Raw genomic sequence first — 23727 nt, 5'->3', positions numbered from 1 at the left:
GGAAGGAAGGAAGGAAGGAAGGAAAGAAAGAAGGAAAGAAAGAAAGAAAGAAAGAAAGAAAGAAAGAAAGAAAGAAAGAAAGAAAGAAAGAAAGAAAGAAAGAAAGAAAGAAAGAAAGAAAGAAAGAAAGAAAGAAAGAAAGAAAGAAAGAAAGAAAGAAAGAAAGAAAGAAAGAAAGAAAGAAAGAAATGATGGAGCAGGATTAGCAGATAAACCCAAAAATACTTGCATGAACTTTGTGTGGAAAGGGTTCTAGACCCCTTCCCAAAATGAACTAATCAGAGACATCTTCAGGTACAAAGAGAAAGCATTTATTTAGTCCCTGCAGTGAGAGGCCCAGACGCACACCTGGGAGCCATTCCAGCTCCCACTATGTGCTTATGGAACCTGACCAGCTTCCAACTTGTTAGGGTTTAAAAAGTAAAAGATCTAAGCCTTTTCATTGGATAGACTAAAAGGACCTAATTATCCTTGACCAATGCTATCTGCTTCCTATGGGTCACATTGATGTTGTTCCAGTGGCAGTGCAGAGAGTTGTGGGAATCCCCTTTTTGGTCGGAGGTGCAGGTCCAATGTGAAAGAATTCAAGCACCCAAAATATTAGTGGCAAAAAAGCAAGTTTTATGGGCACTGAGAAGTCAGCTTTGCTAGGAAGACAGACTTCTGAGTGACAAGAGGTCCTAGCAGAGAAATCCTGGCAAGGAAATTAAAAGGGTCATTACTGAGAAAAGAATGTCTTCAGAGTGGGCAAGTGTCCTGGTAAGCAGCTATGCCAAAGGGAGAGGTCCTTTGACAAAAGCATAATTCCTACTCTGGATTTCTGCAAAAAATAAGAAGTTTAGAATTATCCTTTCTAGAAGGGCTTTTCTGTAACCAAGTCTTCCTTCTGGAGAGTGGAGAGACAGGTTGGAGCTGCTCACTTTTGACTGACCATATAGGAAACAAGGAAGAATCAAAGGAAAGAAGGGTTTCTCAGAAGTACTCATGCTTCAGTCCATCTTCTACATTGCTCAACTAGTCAAGAAGTAAGTCAGAAGTCTGAGGCTCAGGTTCCCAGTTGAAAAGAAAGTCAGTGCCCCCAGGACTAGGGACTTGGAGTTTCAAGCCATGAAATATCAGACCCAGATCTCCCAATGGAATGAAAATCACTTTGAAGGCTTCCTGAATAGGGATCCGGCTGCCCCCCCAAAAATCAAGGGGGGTTGATTTGCCTTAGAGAGGCCTAGTTCAGAAAATAGCCTTCTCCTAGAATCTCTGGAGTCTGGGAGACCCTGAATCAAAGGGGACACAATTTCAGGGTAATTATTTCACAGATTAAAGGGGACACAGTTTTACCCCAGTCAATATCTGACTTGATTCTGGGAATATAGATAATGTGACTTAGTGTCAAACTGAACAATCTTCACCCAGTCAGTCCCATTCAAACTGATACAAAATAAGAAAATTATACACAGTAACAACGATAATGTAACATGATTAACTGAGAATTACTTAGCTATTTTTAGCACAATGATGCAAGACAACTGTGAAGGACTTATGGTAAAAAATGTTATCTCTCCCCAGAGAAAGATGCAATCTGAATTCACACTGAAGCACATTTTTTTATTTTTTAACTTTATCTTTCTTTTTGGTCTGTTTTCTTTTATAGCATGACTAATGATGTAAACACACACACACACACACACACACACACACACACACATTTTTATGCCTAAATCAAATTGTTTGCCTTCTTATGGCACCTCCATCATTCCTCTAAACTCTGAGAACATCCCCTCCTTCCCCTCAGAGTTCCTTTAAGCTCTGAGATTCTGTGATTCTGGAATTTGAATGGACTCATGAAGACAGAAGAGAGCTTGGAAGAGGCAGCCATGTACCAGAGTAAGAGAATGATTTGTCTCAGAGGAAGAAATTCTCTCACCTACCTGGATCACAAGGGTAACAGCACTCCCCGTCTACTTCATAAAGTCCTCCATACACTCCAGTGCATAAGCCATAAACTTGTTGAATAGCTTGGGCAAGGAAAAGGAAGGCAATGAGAGCCAGGAAGAGAGAATAATCCAGGATGTCAGGAAAAGTGAGCTGTGATCTTGATTTTGTCATTCACTGGCTAGATGACTGGAGACAACTTGAAAACCCTCAGGATTTCTTCCTGTTCCAGACCTGGGATCCTAGAATTTAATCTCTAAACTCTCTCTCTCTCTCCCTCTCTCTCTCTCTAATTAGCGTGTAACTTCCAAAAGCAGGAGTTTTATATAGGCTAGAAGGGGAGAAAAGAAAGAAAACTCCTCCCACTGTTTCCAGTCACTCTACTCTACACCATCCACAGACCAGATCCCTGAACTCAATCTCATGAGCCCTAACTTTTTGTAAAACTCTTTTGGCACTTTATATTACGTGGTACAGTCTCCCCCAGATCCTGCTCAGGTCACAGATAGTCAGAACTTTCCCCTCCTGACTGCTACAAGACAAGTTTGGAATTTGAGGTGTGTCTATTCCTAGATACCTGAGTTTTCAGTTCTGAGCCCCTTCCCCTCCCACCTTTGTATGAATCCCTGAGCTGCCAAACCCTGACCCCCTCTGTGTCTCTGATGAAAACTGTGGAGTCATTCAACTTGGGAGATAACTTAGTTTATCTTTCTTAGGCAAAACTTAGGGAAAAATTGATCACACACACACACACACACACACACACACACACCACACACACACACCATACCCAGCAGTGTCCCATCATGCAACTCCCAAGATTTGCATTAGAGTTTTTCTAACTTTGAGCCTGGTTCTCTACCTGCTTCTTTGGAGAACATAGATGCATATCTATGTGTGTGTATGTAGGTGTGTGTATGTATATATTTATGTATGCATATATATAATATACACACACATATATATGTATATTTCAAGCAATAAATTAAAAAATAATGGCTAATTTACCAAGCAAAACTATCTCACTTCAATAAAAATGAATAAATCCCTATACAAAACACAACTGAATTATAAGTACCAATACCTACCACAAGCCTTGCCATAGCATAAATATAACATAAAACAGAATCAAATGAACATAACGGAAAATAAAAACCATTTTCAACATGTAGTGATTTACATGCACATCAATAGAAATGCAATTATAACCAAAACATTTTTCACAAAAGAATGCCTCCCATTGTCACCTAGACAAATACAACTGTATAACATTTATAGCTGTGTTTTCAGATTATTGATTGCATCATACCTTAGTGTAGTGACTGATCTCATAAGCATCCTTCTCTTGACACTGACTGAACTCTCTGCTTTACAATGGTGCTAGAAGTTGGGATGGGCTGACTCTAGAATGATGATAAATTTGTTTCTACATCTGAGTTGGCCACCATTCCAGGTTGGCTACCAGTACATTCAAGGCTGAATGTAATAATCTCTGTATTTCTTTAGCAGGTTTGGGCATGACCAGAATTGGCTCTTGGTTTAATTCTCCTGCTCCATAATAACCCATGTGGTTTCCTTTACACGTTCAGTGTCTACATCTGAATCAGAAAGTCTGTACACCTGATGGTCTCTTTTTCTCACTTTTCTTACCATGGACACTCCCGTCTCAGCTCTCTCCACCTGCTCTAATTCTCCTGTGGGCAATAGGTGGCTGTGATAAATAGTCCTTACAGAGTTCTGTCTCCCATCACCCCAGTTCTGTGGGGCTAGTTTATAAACTGACAAATTGTCTAGTCTCTCACTAACCTTGTAGGAGTCAGCTTTACTCACATCTCAGTCCCTGGACTGTGAAAGCAGTCTTTGTCTCCTTTAGATGGAGGAATCTGATAGTGCTTAGTACACAGAAGGTGTTTAATAAAAGTTGATTGAGTGAATGACTGACAGTATTCACTAGGCAAGTATAAGACTGAAAGTTACTGGCTGCCTAGAAGACAATCAAGGGTGTCTTGTGGCACGGTGTCCTAGTCCACATAAGTCTCTTTGTTCAAAGTTCAGGAACCAACCTACCTCTATATCTTTCTATTTTTCTTAGGCAATACCTCTTATGTGTCGTGGGAAAGGGCTGCTGGATTCTGCAATGGTGTCATTCCCAGCATTTCTTGAAGACAGACTCTGAGAACTTTCTTTTAAGACAAAACATGACAGCCTTTGCTGGATCTGGGGCTTTGCATCATGTGGGGCCCTCTACAAGTGCAGCTTTGTCCTTCGGAATAGAATTTCTCATCACTTTCAAGAAATTGTGGGGTGTTGGGAGCTCGTTCTCCAGAGCTGGGACAAGTTAGTTTTTCTATCTTATGCTTCTTCCATGTGTCATTTTCTCCGCAAATTGGGTGGAGAGTGGGGCTATTTGACCATACTTTTCACCCTAAATTGCAGGGTTTTACTGAAGGGCCCATAAAAACCCCACCCTCCATTTCTGTGAGGCTCCATTGTATGAGTTCCATGGGTCAAAAGTCCTTCCTATTCTCCTCTGTGAGACACTTCTTCTTTCTATATGTCTTTTTTCTTCCATGTCTTCATACATTCTACATTAAGTGCCCACAGGGGGCAGCAGGCAGTGAGCTGGTGCTGGGCACAGAGACAATGAAATGGTCCCTGCTCTACAGGAGCTATTTGATACCTTAATTTTTTTTTTCTTGTCATGTTATTTTTTGCTATTTTATCATGTAAAATTCTTTTAAACCCTCATTTGAGGTTTTCTTGATAAAGTTATTGGAGTGATTTGCCAATTCTTTCTCTGGCTCCTTTCACATATAAGGAAACTGAGCCAAAGAAAGTCATACAGCTAGAAAGTGCCTGAGGTTAGATTAGAACTCAGATCTTCCTGACTCCAGATCCCCAGCACTCTTTCCATTGCACCAGTTTGTCACCCACATCCCCTCTAACCTTTGTCATTATGTTTTGTTGTCATCTTAATCAATCTGACAGGTGTGTAGTGGTGTCTCAGAGTTGTCTTAATTTGTATTTCTCTGATCAACAGTGATTTGGAGCACCTTTTCATAGACTACAAATAGTTTTAATTTCTTCATCTGAAAATTGTTCATATCCTTTAAACATTTATCAATTGGAGAATCTGTCCCATAATTTGAACATGTGGACAGAGATGTACATTACATCCAGGAGGTAGATTGCTAAGGTAGCTCTTAGTTCAGCTCAGGATCTTGCCCCCAACTCTTTCCTGGCATCCCAAGATCAATGTAAATCAGACTGGGCTGATGAGCCAACTCCCACACCTTTCCAGATACCCTCAGTATTATTTTAGGCTTTTCTACTCAAATGATCTTATGTATAATTTCTATTTAGAGGGGTATCCCCCATTAGGATGTAAACTACATGAGGTCAAGAATTGCGTTTTCATTTTCTCTTTATATTTTAGCCCTTAGCACAATATTAAGTAGGCAATTAATAAATGCTTAATTAGAGTAATAAATAAATGAGTAGAGTAATAAGTGAATTTTAATATATCCCAGAGAAAAGAGTAAGTGAATGAATGTGGGAAAAGGAATGATGAGGATCACCATGAGGGACAGTCCCTGTCTTTAAGGATTCTGTCATCTCTCTCTCTTTTTTTATTATAGCTTTTTATTTACAAGATATATAATATATGCATGGGTAATTTTACAACACTGACATTTGCCAAGCCTTTTGTTCCAATTTTTCCCCTCCTTTCCCCCACCTCCCTTTACCTAGATGGCAGGTTGACCAATATATGTTACATAAGTTAAAGTATAAATTAAATACAATATATGTATGCATGTCCAAACAGTTCTTTTGCTGTACAAAAAGAATTGGACTTTGAAATAGTGTACAATTATCCTGTGAAGGAAATCAAAAATGCAGGGGGACAAAAGTAGAGGGATTGGGAATTCTATGTAGTGGTTCCTGTTCATCTCCCAGAGTTCTTTCACTGAGTGTAGCTGGTTCAGTTCATTACTGCTCTATTGGAACGGATTTGGCTCATTTCATTGTTGAAGAGGGCCACATCCATCAGGACTGATCAACATATAGTATTGTTGTTGAAGTATACAATGATCTCTTGGTCCTGCTCATTTTACTCAGCATCAGTTCATGTAAGTCCCTCCAGGCTTTTCTGAAATCATCCTGCTGGTTATTTCTTACAGAATAATAATATTCCATAATGTTCATATACCACAATTTATTCATCCAGTCTCCAATTGATGGGCATCCACTTAGTTTCCAGTTTCTCTACAGCACTTTCTTATGTGGCTCTATTCTATATTGTAACTTTCCTCCTTTCTGGGAAGGCCTCTCTGCTTTTGTCTATTGTACACACAGATTTTTTTCCATTTCCAGAGAATCACTTGGCTGAAGTTCCTCTCTGATTAAAATTGTCACTCCATTGCCAACAGAAACTTGCTTTCTTGCCCATGATAGTTCTATTAGCCTCTATTCAATAGATAGATTGCTTGATGCCACAGCCACCTTTGCCATGTTGTAACCATCTCTCTGGAACCTCTCAGCAGCACTAGCCATAGAATTAGAATATGCAGAGAAACAAGCCTGCAAATGCATGTTGATTCACTTGCCTTTATGGTATTGCAAAATCGTAGGGTGCTGGACACACTAATTATCCAGAGAGGGGGGCCTGCACCATCATTGGGGGAGAATGTTTCTATATAAACCAATCCTTTCACATAGGGAAAGACAATAGTTCTTTAAACTTTAAAGTACATTGCCTAGAAATTGCTGCAATATTTTCCATTCTTCTCTTCCTAGAACGATATTTCTTTTCTTCATTTGCCTTGCTATCTACCTTGACATTCATTTTGTAGCTCACTTACTCTTATATAAAATCAAAATCATGTCTCAAGTGAATGTTCTCCATCAGTCTTCAGGGTCAGGATGACCTTTGGTTAAAAGGAGGGCATTTAAAATTATTAGGATTTTCATATCTATATGATATATGTAATGAATATGTTAATAGTTGAAATTATTCAGAGTTGTCTTTTCTGGCTTAGAAATCAGAAACTCACAATGCAGCTTAATATTATCAATCATCCTCATAATGGCTACATTCTTGTGCTGTACTGTACCCATGTATAATAACTGAAGCAAAGTGAAGCAAAAATTACAGAAAACTATTCCCATCATAGAACTCTGGTTCTATGCCCTGGGGAAGTGGAGAAAGACACCATGATTTTAAAAAGTCTTTCATCGATCTATTTTCTAGGTCAGTTGTTTTGTTTTTCCAATAAGACTTTGGAAAAAAACATTTCTCCCCCTCCCTTCACTTTTTCATTCTTTTGGACTATGCTCAAAAAAGTTATCAAACTGTGCATATGCTTTGACCCAGCAGTGTTACTACTGGGCTTATATCCAAGGAGACCTTAAAGGAGGGAAAGGGACCCACATGTGCAAAAATGTTTGTGGCAGCCCTCTGTGTAGTGGCTAAAAACTGGAAACTGAGTGGATGCCCATCAGCTGGAGAATGGCTAAAAAAGTTATGGTCTATGAATGTCATAGAATATTATTCTATATGACAACAGGATGATTTCAGAAAGGCCTGGAGAGACTTATATGAACTGATGCTGAATGAAATGAGCAGAACCAGGAGATCATTATATATCACAACAACAAGACTATATATACCATGATCAATTCTGATGGATGCAACACTCTTCAACAATGAGGTGATTCAGGCTAGTTCCTATGATCCTGTGATAAAGAGAGCCATCTGCACCCAGAGAGAGAACTGTGGGTTCCCACATTGTGGGATCACAACATAGTGTTTTCACTCTTTTTGTTGTTGTTTGCTTACATTTCATTTTCTTTCCCAGTTTTTTTTTCCTTTTTTATTTAATTTTTCTTGTGTAACAAGATAACTGTATAAATATGTATACATACATTTTACCATATTTAACATGTATTAGACTACCTGCCATATAGGGGAGGACATGGGGGGGAAGAGGGAATAGGCGTGGGGGAACAGAAGGATTTGCAAGAGTCAAAGTTGAAAAATTACCCATGCATATGTTTTATAAATAAAAAGCTTTAATTTTTTTTAAAATAAAGTAGGGTACACTTAGACCACCTTCCTCTGACTTTTTTTTCATTAGTTCCCTTGCAATTCTCGACCTTTTATTCTTCCATATGAATTTTGTTGTTATTTTTTCTAGGTCATTAAAATAGTTTCTTGGGAGTCTGATTGGTATAGCACTAAATAAATAGATTAGTTTGGGGAGTATTGTCATCTTTATTATATTCGCTCGGCCTATCCAAGAACATTGAATGTCTTTCCAATGATTTAAATCTGACTTTATTTTTGTGGCAAGTGTTTTGTAATTTTGCTCATATAATTCCTGACTCTCCTTTGGTAGATATATTCCCAAATATTTGATACTATCGACTGTTATTTTGAATGGAATTTCTCTTTGTATCTCTTGCTGTTGGATTGTGTTGGTAATGTATAAAAATCCTGAGGATTTATGTGGATTTATTTTGTATCCTGCGACTTTGCTAAAATTCTGAATTATTTCTAATAGCTTTTTAGCAGAGTCTTTGGGGTTCTCTAAGTATACCATCATGTCATCTGCGAAAAGTGACAATTTGATTTCTTCATTTCCTACTCTAATTCCTTGGATCTCTTTCTCGGCTCTTATTGCCAAGGCTAGAGTTTCTAGTACTATATTGAATAGTAATGGTGATAGTGGGCAACCTTGTTTCACTCCTGATCTTACAGGGAAAGGTTCTAGTTTATCACCATTACATATGATGTTTACTGAAGGTTTTAAATATATGCCCCTTATTATTTTAAGGAATAGTCCATTTATTCCTATACTCTCAAGCGTTTTTAGTAGGAATGGATGTTGGATTTTATCAAATGCCTTTTCTGCATCTATTGAGATGATCATATGGTTTTTATCAATTTGATTATTAATATGGTCAATTATACTAATAGTTTTCCTAATATTAAACCATCCCTGAATTCCTGGTATAAATCCCACTTGGTCATAGTGTATTATCCTGGGGATGATTTTCTGAAGTCTATTTGCTAATATCTTATTTAAGATTTTAGCATCAATATTCATTAAGGAAATTGGTCTATAGTTTTCTTTCTCAGTTTTCGATCTACCTGGTTTAGGTATCAGTACCATGTCTGTGTCATAGAAGGAATTTGGTAGGACTCCTTCAATCCCTATTTTTTCAAATAGTTTACATAGCATTGGAGTTAGTTGTTCTTTAAATGTTTGGTAGAATTCACCTGTAAATCCATCTGGTCCTGGGGACATTTTCTTAGGAAGTTGGTTAATAGCTTGGTCTATTTCTTTTTCTGAGATGGGACTATTTAGACTACTTACTTCTTCCTCTGTTAATCTGGGCAAGCTATATTTTTGAAGGTATTCTTCCATTTCATTTAAGTTATCAAATTTATCGGCATAAAGTTGAGCAAAGTAGCTCCTAACTATTGTTCTAATTTCCTCTTCATTAGTGGTGAGTTCACCCTTTTCATTTTCAAGACTATCAATTTGCTTTTTCTCTTTCCTTTTTTTAATCAGGTTTACTAAGGGTTTGTCTATTTTGTTGGTTTTTTCATAAAACCAACTCTTAGTTTTATTAATTAATTCAATAGTTTTTTTACTTTCAATTTTATTAATCTCACCTTTTATTTTTTGAATTTCAAGTTTTGTGTTTGTCTGGGGGTTTTTAATTTGTTCCTTTTCTAGCAATTTTAGTTGTAAACCCAATTCGTTGGCCCTCTCTTTCTCTATTTTATGCAGGTAGGCCTGTAGAGATATAAAACTTCCCCTAATTACTGCTTTGGCTGTATCCCACACATTTTGGTATGATGTCTCATTATTGTCATTTTCTTGGGTGAAGTTATTAATTATGTCTATGATTTGCTGTTTTACCCAATCATTCTTTAGTATAAGATTATTTAGTTTCCAATTATTTTTTGGTCTATTTTCCCCTGGCTTTTTATTAAATGTTATTTTGATTGCATTATGGTCTGAAAAGGATGCATTTACTATTTCTGCCTTACTTCATTTGATTTTGAGGTTTTTATGCCCTAGTATATGATCAATTTTTGTATAGGTTCCATGAACTGCTGAGAAGAAAGTATATTCCTTTCTGTCTCCATTTAGCTTTCGCCAAAGATCTATCATATCAAACTTTTCTAGTATTCTATTTACCTCTTTGACTTCTTTCTTATTTATTTTGTGGTTTGATTTATCTAATTCTGAGAGTGCAAGGTTGAGATCTCCCGCTATTATAGTTTTGCTATCTATTTCCTCTTGCAGCTCTCTTAATTTCTCTTTTAAGAATTTAGATGCTGCATCACTTGGTGCATACATGTTTAATATTGATACTGCTTCACTATTGATGCTTCCCTTTAGCAGGATATAATGCCCTTCCTTATCTCTTTTAATTAGATCAATTTTTGTTTTTGCTTGATCTGAGATGAGGATGGCTACTCCTGCTTTTTTGGTTTTGCCTGAAGCATAATAGATTCTGCTCCACCCTTTTACTTTTAGTTTGAATGTCTCATCCTGTTTCAGGTGTGTTTCCTGTAAACAACATATAGTAGGATTCTGACTTTTAATCCAGTCTGCTAACTGCTTCCTCTTTATGAGGCAGTTTGCCCCATTCACATTTATGGTTAGAAGGACTAATTCTATATTGCTTGCCATCCTATTAACCCCTGCTTATGCTTTTCCCCTTTCCTTCCCTTTTACCCTCCTATCCAGTATTCAACTGGTAAACACCACTTGCTTTTCACAGCCCTCCCTTTTTAGGATCCCTCCTCCACCTTAAAGATCCTCCCCTTATTTTACCCCTTTTCCTCGAAATTACTGTATTCCCTTCCCCTTAGCTTACTCCTTCCCTTTCACTTTTCAATGAAGTGGAAGAAGTTTCACCATAAATCGAATATGTCTATTGATACACGCTATGTTCATCTCCCTCCTTTCTTTCTCTCAGATATAATAGGTTACCTTTACCTCTTCATGAGATGTAGTACCACCACTTTATACTTTTTTATGATATAATCTCCTTTCCACCTCTAGTTTCTAAGACAAATTGTACATATGTTCTTTACATATTTTTTTGACAGAAGTATAGTTCTCAAGATTTCTTTTTACCTTTTTTAGAAGTCTCTTGAGTTCTGTATTTGAAGATCAAACCTCTTATGTAGGTCTGGTTTTTTCATCAAAAATAGATGGAATTCATTTATTTCGTTAAATGTCCATCTTCTTCCCTGGAAAACGATGCTCATTCTTGCTGGGTAAGTTATTCTTGGCTGCATACCAAGTTCCTTAGCCTTTCGGAATATCATGTTCCAGGCCCTGCGTTCTTTTAATGTGGATGCTGCTAGATCCTGTGTTATCCTTATTGCGGATCCTCCATATCTGAATTGTTTTTTTCTAGCAGCTTCCAATATCTTTTCCTTTGTCTGATGGTTCTTGAACTTGGCCACTATATTTCTTGGCGTTTTGATTTTAGGGTCCCTTTCAGTAGGTGATCGATGAATTTTCTCAATGTCTATTTTACCCTCTGTTTCCAAAACGTCTGGGCAGTTCTCTTTGATAATTTCCTCGAAAATGGTGTCCAAGCTCTTTTTTTCCTCCCATTTTTCAGGGAGTCCGATTATTCTCAAATTGTCTCTCCTGGATCTGTTTTCCAGGTCTGTTGTCTTTCTGGTAAGGTACTTGACAGTCTTTTCAATTGTTTCATTTCTCTGGTTTTGCTTGACTCCCTCTTGGTTTCTCCTTGAGTCATTCATTTCTATTTGTTCCAGTCTAATTTTCAATGATGTATTTTCTTCACTCACTTTTTTTATATCTCTTTGTAATTGTCCAATTGAGTTTTTATCTTCTATGGAATTTTTTTCCATTTTATCCATTTTATTTTTTAGAGAGCTGATTTCTTTTTCCAGCTCACTAATCCTGTTTTCCTTGGAGTTGTTTACCTTTTCCATCTCACTAATCCTGTTTTCCTTGGAGTTGTTTACCTTTTCCAGCTCACTAATCTTGTTTCTCAATGATTTGATTTCTTTATCCATTCTTTCTTTGAATGCATGGGATGACTTCTCCAGGCTCTCTTGCCAAGCTTCCCTTTCCTTTTCCCATTTCTCTTCCAGCTCTCTTGTGAGAGCCTTTTTGATTTCCTCTATGAGGTTCTTTTGTATTGAGGAGCAGCTTATATCCCTCCCAGGGGATACATCTGGGGACATTCTGTTCCTAGTCTCCTCAGCATTTGAAGTCTGCTCCCTCTCCACACAGAAGCTGTCAATGGTTAGAGCCCTTTTGAATTTTTTGTTCATTTTGTCAGAGCAGGAATCAAAGAAAACAAACTGACAAGAGAAACAATTGGTCTGTTTTGCGGGGGATAGGGCTGGATGGTATTAATGGGCTTCCTCTACAGACTGGGGGTAGGGCAGCAGAGAGCCACTAACAGAACAGCAATGACTGTACTGAGTCTGCGCTCTGAGGCTCTGAGAACGCACCGAGTCAGTCCAGGTGGGGGTTGGGGGTGGCCGGGCTCTGAGAGACGCTGGCTTTCTGGGGTTTTAATCTTCACCTCCGGTGTTTACACCCTCTCTGCTGCTCCTGGCTTGCTGCCAAGACGGAGCATCCACACTGGGGCAAAAGCCCTTTCACAGAAATGGCAGAGATCACACCCTCCCCCTCCGGTCTGAGCTGTGTGAGCTGCCTGTCTTGCTCTGGCTGTCTGCCCTCAGTCTACGCCCAGTCTCATTGACCCTCCCCCGAACAAACACAGACCTTTTCTGGCGACTTTCAAGGATGTCTTCTCTTGGTGATAATTTGTGGATTTCTTTCTGGGTCAAGCATTAAGTCAGAGGCTTGTCATGAAGTAAGTTCTGAGAGAAAACGAGGAGCTCAAGCAGCTGTCTGCCTCCACGCCGCCATCTTGGCCGGAAGTCTAAGTGTACCTGATTTAAAGCTATATTATAAAGCAACAGTCACCAAAACCATTTGGTATTGGCTAAGAAATAAACTAGTTGATCAGTGGCATAGGTTAGGTTCACAGGACAAGATAGTGAATAAAAATAGCAATCTAATCTTTGACAAACCCAAAGATCCCAAATTTTGGGATAAGAATTCATTATTTGACAAAAACTGCTGGGAAAACTGGAAATTAGTATGGCAGAAACTAGGCATGGACCCACATTTAACACCACATACTAAGATTAGATCAAAATGGGTCCAAGATTTAGGCATAAAGAACGAAATCATAAATAAATTGGAGGAACATGGGATGGTTTACCTCTCAGACTTGTGGAGGAGGAAGGAGTTTGTGTCCAAGGGAGAACTAGAGACCATTATTGATCACAAAATAGAACATTTTGATTACACCAAATTAAAAAGTTTCTGCACAAACAAAACTAATGCAAACAAGATTAGAAGGGAAGTAACAAATTGGGAAAAAATTTTTACAGTTAAAGGTTCTGATAAAGGCCTCATCTCCAAAATATACAGAGAATTGACTTTAATTTATAAGAAATCAAGCCATTCTCCAATTGATAAATGGTCAAAGGATATGAACAGACAATTTTCAGATGATGAAATTAAAACTATTTCCACTCATATGAAAGAGTGTTCCAAATCACTATTGATCAGAGAAATGCAAATTAAGACAACTCTGAGGTATCATTACACACCTGTCAGATTGGCTAAGATGACAGGAACAAATAACGATGAATGTTGGAGGGGCTGTGGGAAAACTGGGACACTGATGCATTGTTGGTGGAGTTGTGAAAGAATCCAACCATTCTGGAGAGCAATCTGGAATTATGCCCAAAAAGTTATCAAAATGTGCATACCCTTTGACCCAGCCATACTACTACTGGGCTTATACCCCAAGGAACTACTAGAGAAGGGAAAGGGTCCTGTATGTGCCAAAATGTTTGTGGCAGCCCTTTTCATAGTGGCTAGAAGCTGGAAGATGAATGGATGTCCATCAATTGGAGAATGGTTGGGTAAATTATGGTATATGAATGTTATGGAATATTATTGTTCTATAAGAAATGACCAACAGGAGAAATACAGAGAGGCTTGGAGAGACTTACATCAACTGATGCTGAGTGAAATGAGCAGAACCAGAGGATCATTATACACTTCAACAATGATACTGTACGAGGATGTATGCTGATGGAAGTGGATTTCTTCAACATAGAGAAGAACTAATCCAATTCCAATTGATTAATGATGGACAGAACCAGCTACATCCAGAAAAGGAACACTGGGAAATGAATGTAAACTGTTATTTTTACCTTCTGAATCCAATTCTTCCTGTGCAACAAAAAATTCGGTTCTACACACATATATTGTATCTAAATTATACTGTAATATATTTAACATATATAAGACTGCTTGCCATCTGGGGGAGGGGGTTGGGGGAGGAAGGGAAAAATCTGAATAGAAGTAAGTGCAAGGGATAATGTTGTAAAAAATTACCCATGCATATGTACTGTCAAAAAATGTTATAATTATAAAATAAAATAAAAAATTAAAAAAAAAAAATAAAGTAGGGTTCTGTTTCCAGATGGAAGGCATAATGTCCCAAGCTTCAGGGGATTTTAGAAATCCTTCTTGGGACCTGTATTATGAGCTAGCACTGCTACCTAGATCTGAGTATGGACAAAGCCACAGAGTCCTGCCACAATGCCATGAAAGAGGCCCTGCAGTCATCCTCTGACCACTGTTCCAGCCCCTATCTGAGCTTTGATCTCAGGAAGGAGCCAGTGCAGTTGCTGAGATCACTGTGGCTACTGCAGCACTGCTTGTGTCTCTGTTGATTCAGTGCCCCCAGAGCCTGATTCTGTGCTGGGGCTCCCGTCACCCCCTAGTCTTGCTGAGTTGTCCTTGGTCTTTGTGGACTGAGAGATCTGGAGATTACTGCCACTGCTGCCTGTTCCTAGTTTCCTGAGGCCTGGCTTGGGCTGATATGTCTTCACCATGATTAGTTCCTGACCCACCCCTATGCAATAGACCCCTTCTGCCAACCTTCAGCTGGAAAATTGTTTCACTCTGTCCTTCTATAGGTTCTGGCCCTCTAACATATGTTTAAAGTCATTATTTAAAGATATTTGGAGGAGTTTGGGGGAGACCTTGGGTGAGTGCCTACCTTTACTCTGCCATCTTGACTCCACTTCCATTTAAGGTTCTCTTGGTAGAGTGATAAGAGAGTTGCCATTTCTTTCTCCAGCTCCTTTTACAAATGAGGAAACTTAGGCAAGCATTTATAAATGATTTGCCCAGAGTCACACTGCTAGTCAGTATCTGAGACCAGATTTGAGTGACATCCCCACCTTGCCAGGCAGAGTATCAAGCTCTCAAAGGAACCTGGGCAAATAAAAGCCTGGGAGTCAATGGGCTGCACTGGGACTGGTAAGCTACATCTTGAAATTAATCAACCAACCAACAAGAATTTTTAAAACCACTAGAATCCAGGCACTACGTTAGGTCCCTGCCCTACAGAAATTATATTCTAATGAGGGAAGTAGGAAAATAGCATGCATACATCTATAAGTGAGGAACATATAAATCAAGAGTTACAAAGTAGCTCTGGAAGGAACATTAACAAGTTTGGATTGTTCCTGGTTTTATCTATGGGGCTTGACTTTTAAGACTGGGATGGGACTGAGCAGTACATCAAACAACAAGTTTTTAAAACATCTACTGTGTGCTAGCTTCCCTGCCCTTGAGAAGTTACATTCCAATGTGGGAGACTGTGTATGGATACAAGTCTATACAAGATAAATCAAGATATACAAAATAGCTCTGGAAGGAACATTAACAGGTTTCGATTTGTTTCTGTTTTTACAGACCTGAACTGAGTACAAAGCTGGGAGCCGACTGAGCAGCTGCCCCAAACAAGAGTTTTTAAAGTATCTGTTATTCCTTAACCATTATATTAGGTCCTGCCCTTGAGAAGTTACATTTGGACCCAATGAGTATGGATACAAGTCTATGCAAGATAAATCAAGAGACACAAAGTAGCTCTGGAAGGAAAATGAGCACGTTTCAATTATATTTCTGATTTTACATGCCAGAACTGATCTGGGAGGGGACTGAGCAGCTGCACCAACCAAGGGTTTTTAAAGCATCTACTCACTATGTGCTGGCTGTTATATTAGATTCCCAAATGATGGGGTTTGGCAGCAATTCATATGTGAAGACTCAGAAGGATCTTTTCCTTGCCAAAAGGAGCATTTATTTAAGAGAAGAGATTGGAGACAAGATGCAAACGTAAAATAGGCACCAGGAGTGGTAAATGTGAAAAAGATCCGATAGAACACATAGTTAGCAGGGAAAGGGGGTTTTAACAATTTACAATGGAAAAGCAAAGTTCCCTAGTGGGACTCAGAATTAATGAGGAGAAAAGACACTTGTATGAGGTGGGAATATGCCATTGACTGGCAGACTAAATACTAAAATTGAGCACCCTAAAAGAGTTAGCCAACCATGACAAGGAGAAAGACATCACAATTTTTAAAAATCTCTCCTGGATCTATGTTCAGGACAGAGAAGTTACATTCTAATAGGGGGAGACGGTGTGTGTGGATACAAGTACATGCAAGATAAATCACGAGACACAAAGTATCTCTAGAAGGAAATTCAACAAGTTTTGAGGAATTCAATCAACGAGGGCCAGTATTTCAGGCCCTGCATAAAAAAAACAAAGAAAGCAGAAGATACTATGAGGAAGGAAAGAGTAGGAGCAATGTGAAAGATCAGGAAAGGCATCCTGAAGGAGGTAGCAATGGAGCTGAGCCAGGGGGATGCTAGGAAAAGTAATGAGGGGACATTCTGCAGTTGCAAGGGATTGCCAGGCAAAGCAGGCAGATTTCAAGAAACACTAACTATAGGACAATTCTGGAGGAAAGTACTTTGAAATTCCCATGGTTTTGCTTTTTCTTTCTCATACCCACAGGTCAGTGGATTCGGCACACTAGGAAAAAATGTTAGCGATAATGGAGGCATACGCCAACCTTATAAAGTTAGCTGGATGTCATTTCTTCATTCAGCACCTATTGAGTGCCTACCGTATACAACAGAACATGCTATGTCAAGCTATATTATGAAAGTATGTCCTGAGTGCTTGAAGCCTAACAGAAAGATCTTGGGATTTGGAATGAAATGGATCACAGAAATTATCTAGTGAATTCCCCTCGTTTTACAGATAGGGAAACTGAGGCAGAGAGAAAAATGGATTTGTTTCATCTAGCATGGATCAGAGTCATAACTCCAATGAAAGTCCTGTGACTCTAACTAAGCCCAGTGCTCATCCCTATCAAAGAGCCAGAAAGTACCTTACCTCATTTAGCAGGTAAGTAAACTGAGGCCCACAGGAGTCGAGTTATTTGCTCAAGGTCACAGAAATAGTCATCAGGATTTGAACCCAAATCCCTTACTCCTAATCTATCACTAATTCATGCTGCTTCCTCAGTTTACATGGGCCTGCCCTTTGGTTGGAGAGAATTTCCTTTTATAAGGTTTTGTTTGTGGTGTCCCAAACAGGGATACCCAAGGCTATCTCACAGAATAGTGGATAAAGCACAAGACCATGAGTTCAAATCCAGCCTCAAACATTGATTGGGTGTATGACCCCAGGTGAGACACTTAAACTCTATCTACCTTAGCTTCCTCATGTGTATAATAGGGATTTTAACAGCTCCTATCTCTTAGGGTTTTTCTGATGCTCAAATAACAATTGTAAGGCTTTTTATCACACGTCCAGCACATATATAGTGTTAACTATTGTTATTATCATTACCATAATTATTATTATCTGTAAAATGGGAATCAGAACACACCTGACTTTCAGAGCTGTTGTGAGGATCAAGAGAGACAATAAGAGTTTCTGTAGGGTAGATGGCTTGTATAAATATTTAGAAGGTGCTTTCTAACTGCCAGCAATTATTATTGTGCTTACTCCAAGGTGGGGTGACCCCATTACAAAAAGATCTTTTACCAGGATGGGCTCTCCCACATTCTGGGTAACATGGGGCTTACCGGTTTCTCCTGTACACAGGCTTACACAGAACAAGTGGGGAGAGAACCCAGACTGCCAGCACTGAATCTTAACCATGAAGAGCCCAGCTGGGGCCTTCAGGCCTGTTACCTGAATAGGGCAAGCCTCTCTTACCTCCTGCAGCCTCACTTCCTTATGTCAAAGGGCCTAAAGTTTTCCAGATTTCAGATAGTCTCACATAGGCTGAGATACAACTAGAACAGGGTGACTGGGGCTTTTCCCCAAGGGGGTGAAATGTGGAGGTGTCTGAAATACAATCTTCCTCCATAGTGTTGCACCACAAAAAGCTTAGCACCTAATTAGAATAGAAACATGTTAAAACAAGAAACCAGAAGATGGCAAGCTTCTTTCCCAACAGCCCACACCCCTTCTGACTTTCTCTGGGACAAGTTCCTACTCATATACCCTGAGGTCTCTAGATCCTCCTCCCCTCAGCTGAATTTTCCCAAGTACCAAGATTGCTGTTTACAACTCTCTTCATGGACCTGTTCAGAATATCCTTCACCCAGAGAAATATATATTCCTCATCTCTTCAATTAAAAGGGGGATTAACTGGGCAGTATTGTGGTCCAGGCTCTGCTGAAGTGAAAACAACTCTTTATATAAAAGCATAAGAGAATGAGGGATGGAAGGGATCTAGAGTTATACCATTTTATAGATGTGTAGACTGAGGCCCATAGAAAGAAAGGGACATTTGACTCAGGTCCTCTAACTGCATTGCAGCATTTGGCCAGGCACATTTATAATAGGTATTTTAAATTCACGGCTTATTAATTTCTATAATCTTCATGCAGTGATATTAATTTATCATTTCCCAAAAAAGCAGAGAGAAGGACAACGACTTTGCCAAAGGTCTCTTGGCTCGAAAATCACAGCTATCCCATAATTTAAAGGTTAGAACAGATCCCAGCAGCCATCTGGTCCCAGCCATGACTGAAAAGAATGCCCACGATATGCCACAGCGTACGAGTGGTCTCTCAGCTCTGTTTTATGGCCCCCCAGAAGGAAGAAATACACAGCCTCTTGAGGCAGCTCCTTGCACTTAAAGGTTGCATTTTGTGGGACTCTTTGGCCTCAAAAGCAGACACCAGGCTCTTTCGCCAAGTCTGATTTTCTTCAAGTGAAAGCTCTCCACTTCCTTCAAACAGTCCTTACACCACATGGAATTTGGTGGTTTCTGATACTTTTCAATGTCCAGTTTCAGAAATTGTTTCCACCCCCATTCCATTGGTCCCCAAATGCACAAGGGACTGAAGCAAAGAAGTCTGAAAGCAGGAGGTCTGGCGGCTTGCAAGGGGTTAGAATGGGGAACACATTTATTCTGTGGAACAAAATCCATGGAACTGCAGCCAGGGACAGAAGAATTCTACATGTGTCGGTGTATTCTGCCATCGGGATGTGTGAGGTGCTACCCAGGGCTCTGGGAGAACACACATTCCTTCTCCACAGGTTTGATACTTTTGTGTGAACGATCCACAGCAAACCCACTCTGCTACCTGGGCCCTGATTTTGCCACAACCCAAGACACCTGCTACCTCCCAATTCAGGCTTCATTCCTAAATCATCTTCCTAATTCTCTAGTTGTATGTTTCTCCTTCATGACTGTTTACTGAGCTCCCGTTTGTTGTCATTATAGTTCAGTTGTGTCTGACTCTTTGTGACCCCATTTGTAGTGTTCCCAACAGAGACTCAGATACAATTTTCCATTTTCTAATTCAGCTCATTTTACAGGTGAGGAAACTGAGATAAACAGGGTAAATGACTTGCCCAGAGTCACACAGCTAGGAAGTATCTTACGCAGAAATGCAACTCAAGTCTTCTAGTCTCTAAGACCAGTACCATCTAGCTGCCCAGTAATTTAGCAGATGTCTAATACTGTGTGCTCATCCCTCCTCCCACTTGGGTTCTTCAGGGTGATGGGGTCCTTGCAAAATTTTGAAGCTTTTTCAAAAACTTTCCATTGCTACAATGGGACAATAATGCACTCTGAGGAGAAATATAGGGTGGGATACCCCAAACTCAGCCCAAATACAAGCACTTCAACCCCACAGTCAATTCCAAGCAATCTTCAAGGTAGGTTTTGAGGACTGGTCCCTTTCTTCAGATTGCCCATGTGCCCACTGCTTTCTCTCCTTCTGTCCCATCTATTGTCTCTGCCTGGGGGCAGATACAGGAATATGTGCCAAGAGATTGGTTTTCCACCAATTATCAGCCTGACTAGGGAGTTCTTTTTTTTTTTTGGGGGGGTGACATTTAAATATACTTTCAAATGACACTTAGATGGTTATTTAACCAACTAGTTTGTTTGTTGGTTTGTTTTAATTTGCTGAGGCAATTGGGTTTAAGTGACTTGCCCAGGGTCACACAGCCAGGAAGTGTTAAGTGTCTGAGGCCACATTTGAACTCAGGTCCTTCTGACTTCAGGCCTGGTGCTTTATCTACTACACCTACCTGTTGTCCCAACCATCAAGTTTTAAGATATATGTGTGTGTGTGTGTGTGTGTGTGTAAATATATATATATATATATATATATATATATATATATATATATATATATATATATATATATATATATATATATATATATATATATATATATATATATATATATATATATATATATTTGCCAGCCAATACCCTTCATACAAAGGTCCAGAGCCTGAATGGCTGACCTAGCTGAGGTGTTTCACTAAATACAATTCAGCCATATCTCTTAGCTCCTACTGTGCTACCTCTTCCTGGAGATTCCTCAGATTTGCTTCTGGTGCAGAAATCTGTAATCCTGTGTCTCCTTTCCCAAGCACCTCATGGCTGTTCCATGTCTGAGAGTTTCAGACTCAAACAAAATAAATCTCTCTGAATCCCACTCGGCCTTCTAAAGAGCTGTTCTTTGTATCCTCAGCATTCAAATTAAGGTGGGGATTTGTTTCACTTCTGGAAGGAAACATGATGAATGAGTGATTGAGTGAGTGAAATGGGGCCAGTTATTTATTAGGCACCTACTATACGACAAGCATTAACTCTTGGGAAATAAAAACTAGAGCAAGATACCATCTCTACCTTCAGATAACTTTTGTTGAAATGTCGCACACTACATAGATGGGAGATGACAATCCCATGGAAGAGAGTTCTGGTCTGAGGTGTCCCAGCGATGCTGAGCAGAACCATGGGATAGCTGACGGCTACGTCATTTTCAGGACTGGGGCAGTGCTGAATACCGTTCTGGGACAATACAGGGAATGTTTGTGTGGTACAGAGGCACAATATATGCGAAAGCGGGACCAGAAGGCAAGATGCCTCGGTAGACCCTGGTACCCTATGACAAGACAAAAGATAACACAGGGTTTGGAGTCAGTTAAAGGAGAGAGCAGGATTAAGTGGCTTGGGACATTCTCACCAGTAAGACAATTGAGACCCAGGAAGGGCTTCAAAGAGAAATGAATTAATGGCCTTAGGGAGCTATGGCACTGCCTCTAAGGCCCAGTTTCAGGGAGTGACTGTTCTAGGGCAGGAAGGAGATTCAGGGGCAGGACAGGTGGTCTGATGTGCAGATTCCTACTGTGGAAAACTTGCATGTGGACATAGGTGCCCAATCTTTATTTATACAGATGTGCAATGAGGAATTTTCATGCCTGGACAAGAGTAAGAAACCTAGCACGAGAAAGAGGGAGTCCAATCTGGTTTTCCATCTAATAGCTTTCTAATTTATTTTTGCTGACTCATTTTAAAATCTACATCTTCTGCATTGATAAAGGATCCATTAATTGGGTTAAGGAACTAGTGTCCTACTTTGGTGATGACTCTGCCTTTCCCAGAGTTCTTGGCACTTTCAGATTCTTCTCCATAATGGTCCAGTGAAACTAGTTGTGGTCATTTGTGGTAGTGGGAACTTACAAAAATCAGTTCATGTGTCTTGCTAGATGAAGGCAGGGAAACTGCTGATAGCCTGGGCTGGCCTCCTCAGGCCAAAGAATCAGTTTCCCCTCCCAGTAAGAACTTTGTTTTGGCTCAATATCACATTGGAAGCTTTCACAGACAGCTCCCAGACATAGCTGTATTTCTCATCCATATTCTTCCCTATCTGACAATTCCAGCTTTTCCTGTTTGGTAGTTAGATCTTCCCACCCTTCCCAGGTCCCACTTGGCCTATGCGAGGCTCACAGAAAAAAAAATTATTTCATTTGGCAAGAGTAAGAAATCTTTCCCTTACATCACACAAATCTCCATTGAGATCTATTTCATAATAAGTGTAAGGAGAGCTGTAATCTGTTGATTGTGAAACCACGTCAGCTTCTTTCATGTCTGGTTTCTCCCACTTTCTCCCTCCTCTTTACCCAGAAATCTGTCCAGGGACTTTCCTTCATAGGATGCTTTGGGGAACAGTTCTGGGAAACTTTATTCTGTAGATATGATTTGAATGTGCCTGAAATTTAAGTCAACTAAGAAAGGCAGCTTCCTTTTTTTCTCCTTTGTTGCTACAATGCATGTTTAGAGGTTAATTTGGAGGTGAGCATTTTTTTCCTTTTTATAGTGGTAGCAAGAAAGTCTACCAACTTTGCTGAGCTCTGGTCTGATGAGAGGGACACAATAATCAGAGTCTTGGCTTTGGAGGCAAGAAGCACCTGAGTTCTGATTCCTTTTTTACTGTAAACCAGTCACTTATCTCTCTGGGCCTCAATGGGTCCACTTGTAAATATGAGTGTTGCATTAGGTGATCCCAGAGGTTCTTGTAATTCTAGAACTATGATGCTACCATCCTTACAGGCCACCTTCCCATAAGGAAAGCCCCCTTTGGGGTATTTGTATTATGGTGGCTCCATGGAGAGAAGAAAAGGTGATGCCTCTGATATCAGGCCCCAGCTTGTCTGACCTGCCTCTGCTGGGCTTGTACCTACTTAACTTCCCCTCCACCAAGAGGCAGCCAGGTGATGGTGTCTGGCCCTTGTTAGGTAGTGCTGAGCCTCTCAAAATAGAGTCAGGGCAGCAGGAAGAAAAGAAGTTTGGTAGGCAGAGGCTCCTGACTGAAAAATCTATCTGGGTTCCATCTTCTCTGCAGAGCCTTGGGTAGTTCACTTTGCCTCTCCTACCCCAATTTGGAGAATGAGCTTTTTGAGAGCAGGGATCATCTTTGGCCTTTCTATCTCCAGCCCCTATCCAAACGCCTGGCACATTTTTGTCTTTGTTCCATTATTTTCAATCATATCCGACTCTGTCCTTGATCCCATTTGGAATTTTTCTGGAAGTCTTGCGGAGGGATTTCAAGGAGGGCTATGCCCGCTGCCTGCAGGAAGCCTTCCAGTTCTTCTCTTTCCATAGGGCACAGAGGGACACCCAAAGCAAATTGAGCAGCCACTTCCAGAAAAGCTCCTGGGCCACCTCTGAGGGGCTGGCTCCCTCCTTCTCCGCTCCTGCTCCTGGGAAGCAGCCTGTCCTCAAAGGCCCTCCCAGTCCCCTGTGGAGGCCCTGGTAGATGGACCCATATCAGCCAGCTTGAGGTTTTCACTCCAGAGGAAGATGGCTGCTGCAGTCCTCCTCTTTTCAGTAGGGAATATTAGTTCCCCCTTAATTTATGTGTGAAGAGAATGGAACACTCGAACTCTTGGCAGTGGACAGAGCCCTGGACTGGGAGTCAGCAGGCCTGGACTCCAAACTCCATTTCTGCCACTTAGTGATCTTGGGCCAGACACTTTCTCAATTCTAAAGTCACTTCCAACTTGAAA

The 23727-nt window shown here is 40.0% G+C and overlaps 1 protein-coding gene across 1 annotated transcript in view; it reads right to left on the bottom strand.

The window, feature by feature from the left end:
* The window catches only part of LOC141564237 (tumor necrosis factor receptor superfamily member 14-like), a 30806-nt gene extending 28562 nt beyond the window's left edge, over window positions 1-2244 (bottom strand). The window contains exon 1 of the mRNA XM_074306494.1: window positions 1926-2244. Within this exon, the coding sequence (XP_074162595.1) occupies window positions 1926-2103 (178 nt within the window). The 5' untranslated portion in view covers window positions 2104-2244. The remainder of the gene's footprint in view (window positions 1-1925) is intronic.
* Between the last annotated feature and the right edge of the window lie 21483 nt (window positions 2245-23727).

The sequence above is a fragment of the Sminthopsis crassicaudata genome, chromosome 3 (genome assembly GCF_048593235.1).
Source record: "Sminthopsis crassicaudata isolate SCR6 chromosome 3, ASM4859323v1, whole genome shotgun sequence".
NCBI classification, from domain to species: domain Eukaryota; kingdom Metazoa; phylum Chordata; class Mammalia; order Dasyuromorphia; family Dasyuridae; genus Sminthopsis; species Sminthopsis crassicaudata.
This window is presented reverse-complemented; position numbering and strand designations above follow the sequence as displayed.